The 8,290-nt window shown below is 63.0% G+C and overlaps 1 protein-coding gene across 1 annotated transcript; it reads right to left on the minus strand.

Moving 5' to 3' along the window:
- Nucleotides 1-356: 356 nt before the first annotated feature.
- Nucleotides 357-8,290, minus strand: SCAF1 (SR-related CTD associated factor 1). The gene is given in 18 exon segments (XM_078145977.1): nt 357-697; nt 699-725; nt 727-756; nt 862-990; nt 2,321-2,551; nt 2,637-2,719; nt 2,957-3,038; nt 3,040-3,672; nt 3,674-4,357; nt 4,359-5,019; nt 5,021-5,540; nt 5,543-5,695; nt 5,799-5,920; nt 6,016-6,116; nt 6,219-6,313; nt 6,424-6,481; nt 6,578-6,718; nt 8,234-8,290. Coding segments are annotated over 17 exon segments (3,879 nt in total). The 5' UTR covers nt 6,713-6,718; nt 8,234-8,290; the 3' UTR covers nt 357-562.

Genomic DNA, 8,290 nt, shown 5'->3' on the forward strand with positions numbered 1-8,290 from the left:
CCTTGGCCAAATCTTTGTTCTTCTCTACAATGAGGCAACTCCCCACCTCCGAGTCCCTCACCTTTCTGAGTGGGGGCTGGCCTCTGGCCTGGCCTGCACTCCTGCTTTACAAAGGGGCACAGAGGTGGATGCCTCAGGCCCTGGAAGCCCTTCCAAAAGCTGAGTTTTGGGATACAAGGGACAGCTACCCCAGCATCCCCATGTGCAATGCCCATAACCACAGCCCCAGGAGAAAGAAGTTCCTCTCCTTCCTCCACAGTCCAAGCACAGCCAGGGTCAAGGCTCAATTCCAGCCTCCAATGCCCTCCCCATCTCCCTGGGTGACCCCCAGAAAAAGAAGGGGCCAGAGGCAAAGCTGGAGGGTGTAACATTTCATGAAATCCTTAACTAGGGCTGGAGAGAAGAGGGCACAAGGAGGGAAGAAGTGGGCCTGGGGGCATCGGGGAGAAGTCTAGCTGGGCCAGACGTGTCCCCTCCCCCATCGCCCCCAATCCCACGAAGCTGTGGCCAAGGAGGGAAAGAAGGAGAGACATAAATATGTCAGGGCCCAGACAGGCAGGGCTCAGAGCGGGGGCACAGGCAGGACCGGGCCACACTTGTCAGGAGGTGCAGGCTCCTTGGACTGCCGAGAAGGCCCAGAGGGATCACCAGGCTTGCGGCCGTGCTTGCGAAAGTAGCGGTAGCGCTGGACGTAGGCCCCGGACCAGGTTGCTCACCTTCACGGGGGTTGATTTCCCCACTCTTGCTGTGACAGATCTGGCCGTGGTGAGGTCATGGTCAGTGCCAATCCAGGCCCAGGGAGCCTGCCTCTGTCCCTCCCTCCCCACCATCCCTCCCCCCCGCCTGTCTCTCCAGCCCCACCTTGTGCACAGCCTTCCTTAGGATGTCCTTGTACTCCTCCTTGGTGATGTCCTTTTTCTGGTAGTAGGGCTTGATGGCCAGCTTCACTTCCTCCACTGCCCGCTCCTGTGTATGCAGCTTTTTCAGGTACTGAGAGACACAGACAGGCCAGGGTGGGAGTCACCAGGAGAGCAGGGGGCGATGCCCAGAGCCAGCCCAGGCACTGCCCCTCGCTACCAACCATTTCCTGACAAACCCAGTGGCTAGGTCGTCTTCTGTTCTCTGCAGCCCAGGATGTTGTGGGGCACCATCTGCTCTCTTTGAGGAACCTGCCCCTCCGCCCCCTCCTAGCTTTCCTTCTCTTTCTCTCCCTTCCCCCTCACTCCCCCCAGCGTTCTCCTCCCATCTCTCTGCCTCCTTCGGATCAGGCCCTCTCACCATAGGCATCCCTCAGGGTCTGTCCTTGGGCCCTTTTCCCTCTGTCCTACCTCACTTGGGGGACCTTAGCTCCCATGGATTTAATTACCATTTCTATGCTGATCATTCTCAAATCTACTTTCTTCTGCTTCAAAACCTGCTGTCCCCCAAGCCCAAGTCTCCAAGTGACTTTCAGACATCTCAAACAGGACATCAATCTCAGTACATTCAAAACTGAACTTGTTCTCTTTCCCCTTAAGCCACCCCACCTCCGCCACCTTCCCCACAACTATGGAGGGCAGCCACCCTGCCAGTCCCTCAGGCTCCTGCCTAGGAGTCATCCCAGGCTCCTTACACTCTCACCCCCAGATCCAACATGGTGCCAGGGTCTGTCGATTTCTCCTCTGCAAAATCTCCCCACCATGCCCCTTCTCTCCTCTGACCCTGCCACTCCCCTGGCGCTGACCCTCATCCCCTCACCCCTGGACTATGGCAACAGCTGCTGGGGGGGGGCCTGCCTGCCTGCAGTTCATTCTCCATTCAGTCACAGTTTCCTTAAGCACAGGCCCGACCATGTTGCCCCCTACTCCATAAACTCCAGTGGTTCCCAGTGGCTTCCAAGTTCAAAGGTAATCCTCCAGATGGCCTTTAGAGCGAAGCTCCCCCCTGCCTTTCCAGTACCCCTAGGCCTCATCCCCAACACATACTCTTCAATAAAGTGTCCCCGGCCTCTTAGCTGTTCCACCTCCCAGCTCTGGGCATCTTCCCTGGCAGTCCCTCAGCCTTGGAACACCCTCCTTCTGCTTCCTGTAAGCCCCAAATCAAATGATACTATCTATAGGAAGCTGCCTGCCCCCTCTGAATCCCCAGGCCTTGCTCTGTCCAGCAGGCCCAGATCTCCCGAGTCCCTAATATGGGCCTGCTTCCTTCCCTCAGAACATGGGTTCTGCTAGCTTGTCTCATCCTCCCCCAGCCTTAGGACAGGAAACAGATCAGGGGGGAGGGGAGGCCCTACCAGCCACCTCAGCCTCCCTGGGTGCCATCCCGTTCCAGTGGCACTCACTTTGTCGGTGTCCATCCGCCCATCGGAGCTGCTGCTGCCTTCCCTGCGGTCAGGGCCCCCAGCCAGGCCTCCAGGTGAAGGGGGAGAGGAGCTGCAACCACCCAGAGGCAGCCCCATGCTGCCCCCACCATGAAGCAGGTAGCCTGAGGGCCCAGGGGGTAGCCCCAGCACAGTGCCACCTGGGGCCTGAGCCCCACCCAGGGCTGAGGGTGGCTTTGCATGGCCGAGGATCTGTGGGGAGAGTGAAGATGAAGGTAGATGCTCAGAGCCCCTCAGTGCCTCCCCAGCTACTCTCAGCCCCCTGCTGGATCCCAACCTGGTTGGTGGCCTGGATCAGTTCCTGGGCTTTGGCCCGGCTGGCCAGATTGGCCTCCTCCATCTTGAAGAGCAGAGCAGTCACTAGGAAGACAGAAAGGCCAGAGAAGATAACGGGTCAGGGTAGGCCCAGTCCAAGTCGACCCAGCTCATCAGCACCCTGAGCCTGTGACCAGCCCTTGTCTCCCCCAGTGGTCTGTGCCCATGCCACCCCCCGATCCTTTTTCACTGTTTCCACACTCTCCTTACTGCATGCCTAGGCCCTTCCCTCCCTGCTGCACCACCCCAACCCCACTCCCCTCTAGATCAGCCCTGACTCACAGGCCAACACACCGCTGGTGGCACAATCCACCCCGGCTGGCAAATTCCAAGGCATGGGGGGTGGGGGCACTGGGGGCTGGGGGGGCCCGGGTCGGGGGCCCCTCCTCTGGCGCAGCCTCGGCCGTGCCAATACCACCTGCCCCTCCTGCTCCTGCTCCTGCTCCTCCCCCAGAGGCCGTGGTGGTGCCAGGCTGCTCCTCTTCTTCTTCCTCCTCCTCCTCTTCCTCATCCCCATCTTCCTGGTCTCCTCGGCCTCGACCCCGGCCTCCGGCCCTAACTGGTTCCTCAGGCAAGAAGGACACGTCAGGTGTCTTGCAGCTGCTGTCCACAGTCTGTGAGTCGGGTGTGAGGGCTGGGGGCGGCGGGGCTGCCTTTGGGGTAGGGGGACTGGGGGGCTTGCCCGGGGCCCGTTCCTCCCCTGACCAAGAAGTCTCCTCAGCTCCCTTGGGTCCAGCCTGGCTGCAGCTGTCAGCCTTGGACTTCTTCAGGGTCGCCCCGCCACTGCTTCCACCAGCCTTCTTCTTCTTAGTTTTGGTGCCTTTCGTCTTCACCTTTGACCCCTTGACCTTTTTGAGGCCAGCCTTAGCCTTGATTTTGGCCTTCTTGAGCTTGGGGCCTCCAGGGGCCACCCCTTTGCCAGGCTCACCAGATGCCTTCTCGTCGGCTTTCAAGAAGGGAGAGCGGCTCTCGCGGTCACGGCTGAATTTGACCCCCGATGGAGCTGGGGGCCGTTGCTGTGGCCACCTCCTTGGCAGAGGTCGTGCTGCTGACCCCCTCTCGGATCAGGACCGCCACCTTGGACTGAAGCTTGACCTTGCGCCCGCCGCCCCCGCTGGCAGTCTTGGGGGCTGCTTCTTTGCCTGAGGACGGCCGGGCCTTCTTGGACCCTTTATCCCGCTCGCGCTCTGCCCCCTCCGAGGAGGCCGTCTTCTTCCTCCCCTTCTCACGAGGGGCTGGGGCTGCCGACCGCTTGCGCTCCTTCTCACTAGACACCTTCCCGCCCCCACCTCCCCTTTCCTCGCAGCTCAGCCCTTCTGAGTCATAGAGAACCTCCCGCTTGGGCAGGGGCGAGGCTGGGGCAGGGCCGCTCCCAGCCACGGAGGCCGAGCGGGACGTGGGCTTCTCGGCCCTGCCCACTGTGATGGTCCGCTTGATGGAAAAAAGGTCGTGGTCCGTGAGGTCCTGAATGGACGGGGGCACGGCACCCCGACGCCGGCTCTCCCTCTCCGTCCCAGCCGCTGACCCCTTTTCAGGGGCCCCCCCACCCCGCTTCTCGCCCCTCGATCGAGACCGTTTCTTCTTCTTCTTGCCGCTGCCTTCGCTGCGATGCTTGGCCCGGTGCCGCTCCCGCCTGGAGGACGAGGAAGCCGGAAGGGGCGATGCGGAAGGCCTTCGTCGCCGGCCTCCTCCGCTTCTCTCGGGACCGGGACCGGCGCCCCCCTCTCCTCCTCTCGGAGCCTGGAGACCAGGACGACCGTGGCCGTGGGGAGCGGGAGCGCGACCGGCGGCGCGAAGACCGAGAGCTGGGCTTGTGCTCCCGTGACCGGTGCTTCTTGGGGTCCCAGGCCACAGGGGCCGGCGGGCTGGCTGGGGCTGGCGGGGCCGGTGTCTCCTTGGCCTCTCGCTTGTGATCGCGCTTGGACTTCTTCCTGGGCGGCTGTGGCGGGGCGGCGGGGGCTGTGGCTGGGGAGGGAGACCGCTGCCGATAGCGCTCCCGCCGCTGGGTTAGGATCTTGCGCCGAAGATCCAGGCCGGTCCAACGGGGGTCGGAGGATGTAGCAGGAGGCGCGGTGGGGACAGGGTCACCCAGGTCCACCTGCAGGGCCCCCTCCCCGTCAGACTCCGCATGCAAAGAAAGGAAGTCGTCGCCCTCGGGGCCCCGAGCTGGCGGAGGGGGCAGCGGGGCAGCTGGGGCGGTGGCAGCAGCGCTAGCTGAAGGGGGGGTAGGCCGGGGTGCTCGGCCCCCAGCTCCACGGAACAGTGCCACGGGGGCAAAGCGCAGCTCTTCCTCTGGCTGCACAATCTCCCCTTCCTCGATCTCAGAGTCCAGAGGTGGGGGCAGCTGGAGGGAAGGGGGCCCCAGTGGTAACTACCTCCAGGGACAGCTTGCCCTCCCCTCTTGAAGCCTCTGCCTCAGCCCCCACCACAAAGACCCGTCGGCGTGGGAGACCACCCTCCACCCGGGTTGAGTCGGCCTGGGGTGGGGAGCCAGAGCCTGCTGGGGGTGGAGGCTCTGGCCCAGGGCTCTCCCCACTGGGGAAATCCTGGCTCAGACTGTTATCGTCATAGATGCCTGCCAGCGTCTCAGAGATTCGACTGATACTGTGCGAAAGACCTTCCTCATCCTCTTCCTCTTCTTCCTCCTCTTCCTCTTCTTCTTCCTCCTCCTCCTCTTCCTCCTCTTCCTCCTCCTCTTCCCCAGGAGATGGTGTACCCCCTGAGGAGCTAGGGTTGGAGCCCGTGGGCTCAAAGGGGTCATATTTCTGCTCAGGTGCAGGCGGTGGGGAATAAGCCTCATCCGTGGGGTGGAAGGGGTCATAGATGTCATAGCGAGGAGCTGTGGGAGGGGGTGGGGGGGGGGGGAGGACGATGAGGACCGTGGGGAGGATGAAGGAGAGGAGGAGGTAGAGGAGGGGGCCGGCGGGGGGGCTGGCCCCCCGTCTCCTGTGCCCATGGTCAGCAGTGGGAGACGGGAGGAGGCACTGGTAGGGTCCAGGAAGCCAGGCTGCAGAAGAGACCCTGTGGGAGGTGGAAGTAAAGGGATGCCATGAGGATGACAGGCCTCGGCCTCTCCAAAGCAGGCCCCCCCCCAGCCTGCTCCCCATCTCCCCACCCTGGTCACCTGACTTGTTGAGCCGCCAGGCCCGGCTGCTGTGGAGTGGATGAGAGATGGGTAGAGAGAGGGGAGCTCCGTCTCCCAGCTGGACCTCTGCCACTAGCTCTAGCATCTCAGGGGGCTCCTCCCTGCACGGGTATGGATGACAGCGAGGGCTCAAAGGCCAAGCTCGCCCCACCTGGCCCCACCCAGCTGCCACTTTCCCTCCAGTCACACCACTCACTCCGCAGCTGGGAGGTCCAGCCGGCCTGGGATCCAGGAGTCCGGGGTCTCAAGAACTCCCATGAGCCCAGCCAAAAAGCTGCGGGCAGCAAGGTCCACCACCTGTAACCAGAGGAGTCCAGCTCTTCAAGGAACAGCCCAGAACCTTAAGCCATCCGGGACCCTGGGCGCCCCAAGGAGCCACCACCCAGCCCCCAAACTCACGGCAGCCGCATCAGTCCCGCCTGCTCCCCTGAGGCAGAGCTCAGCTCTGGGGCTCCGACAGCGTTTCCTTCGGGGACCCCGAGCTCGAGGGACATCTATAGGAGGGAGAAAAAGAGAGATTGGGGCAGGGGGCCAAGGCAAGGGCCAGCAGAAGCCTGGAGAGGGGCAATGAGGACCCCAAGCCACAACCCCAAATGCTCCCTACCTTTCTCATTGGTCAGCTCCCCTTGCAGCGAACCCCCTACTGCCTGCTGGAGAGCGCGCTGAGAAATGGGGAAAAAGAGAGACACTCAGAAGTCTGGGCCCACAGACACGTTCTTCCCAGGCACCCAGGAGACACCCACGCTTAACCCACTCACCAGGATGATGGCTGACGGCAAGGGGCCTGCGCTGGGGGCCAGGGTAGGGTCTCTGTCAGGCAGGCCAGGGATCTCTCTCCTCTCGTCATGGGGCTCCTCAGCCGAGGTGCCTCTCGGCTCCTCCTCATCCTCCATGGTCACCTGGGAAACGGAGGGACTAGTGTGCAGGCAGGTCTCCCCAAGAAAGCAGACCCTTTGCTTTGCTCCCTGCCTGCCTGCCCCAGTCAGTCCCTAGGGCCCACTCTCAAGCCATCTGATTAGCAGCAAACACCCAAGGCTCACTCTGGGCACTACAGAAGGTCCCAGCCCCAAGGTCCCCTTCATTTCTTATTCCTGGTGTCCCATCCCCCTCTTGACATTCAGGCCTCAGAGGAATTCCTAACTCCTCAACCGCAACCAGCAGATGCCTCTCCTAATCCCAAAGGTCCCCACTACTTCCCATAGAGATCCTTACCCTACTCAGACAGCCACAGGTGATCCCTCTCGCCTCATATAGCTTTCTCAGGCCTCGTTAGACCTCTAATATCCACTGATACCCAGACTCAAATAGAAGTCTACCCTTTCTCTTACTGCCATACTGTCACAGTGGTCCTCCGCAGATTCTCATAAAGACCTCCACACTCTGGCACCCCCTCATTTCCCTTGTGCTCCCCTCCACCCTGTATTCCCTCTCACGCCTAGCCATCCCCTTCTCCATTTATAAGCTCTACCCTCCAGAAGCTCAGTCTTCCCCTAGAAAGCAGCCCCCCCCCCAACCCCAGCAGGTTGCAAAGACCCCATCCAGAACCAAAAAAACACTGACGCTGGGCTGGGGAGCAGAAGGCTAGGCTTTGGCTGAGGTCCAACTAGCCCCAATTTGAAGGGTGGCTTTGGATAAATCCCTGCCCTCATTTAAGCCTTATTTGCTCCTCTATATGTTTGGGGAGGGGGGTTGGTTTGGGGGTGGATTAAACAGATGACTTCTCAAAGATCCTCCTGGCGATTCACCTCTCCTCTCTCAGCCGATGTCAAGAATGGGAAGGGCCGCGCCAAGGCCCTTCTGCTGCCCCCGCCCCCACCGGTAAAATCTGGGGGCCGTGGGCCCCCCCTATGACGGGGCCCTCCATCCTGGCCCCTCGTATGACACCTGTGCGCCCCCTCCGTGCTAGCCGACGGCCCCAGGCCCCGCCAGGCAGTCCCTTCCCCACGGACGTCGCAGCCCTGCCCCTCTGGCCAACGACCCCAAAGATGGCCCTCCCTGCTCCAACCAGGCATCCCCCAGCAGACCCCGGCCCGCTCCGCCCGCCTCCCGGTGTCCGGCAGCACGTCCGCACGGACCCGGCCTGGGGCGCTCCCTGGGATGCCGGGGGTCCCGCTCGGACAGCGGCCCCTCCTGCCACCGAGGCCGGGGCCCACGATCGCCGGCCCTGCGCGGCCCCCAAGAAAAGAGTCCCCCGGCCGCGCCCCAGGCCGTGAGCCCCTCCCGCCGAGCTCCGGCGGGCGGCGTAGACGGCGACGCGGCTCCGCTCAGGGGCCTGAGCCGGGCGGCCATCTTACCCCGGCGGCGGCGGCGGCGGCGGCGGCGGCGGCGGCGGCGGCCTGGGCCTCGGCGCTCCCCTCCCTTCCCCGTCCGGCCCTCCCTCCGTCCGTCCTTTCCCCTGTCCGTCCGCCCCTCACCCGCTCGCCGCCGCTCCTCCTCCTCCTCCTCTCCTCCTCCTCCTCCTTCTCCTCCTC

Source organism: Phascolarctos cinereus, unplaced genomic scaffold (assembly GCF_003287225.1).
Source record: "Phascolarctos cinereus isolate Bilbo 61053 unplaced genomic scaffold, phaCin_HiC Scaffold_726;HRSCAF=1367, whole genome shotgun sequence".
Taxonomy (NCBI): Eukaryota; Metazoa; Chordata; class Mammalia; order Diprotodontia; family Phascolarctidae; genus Phascolarctos; species Phascolarctos cinereus.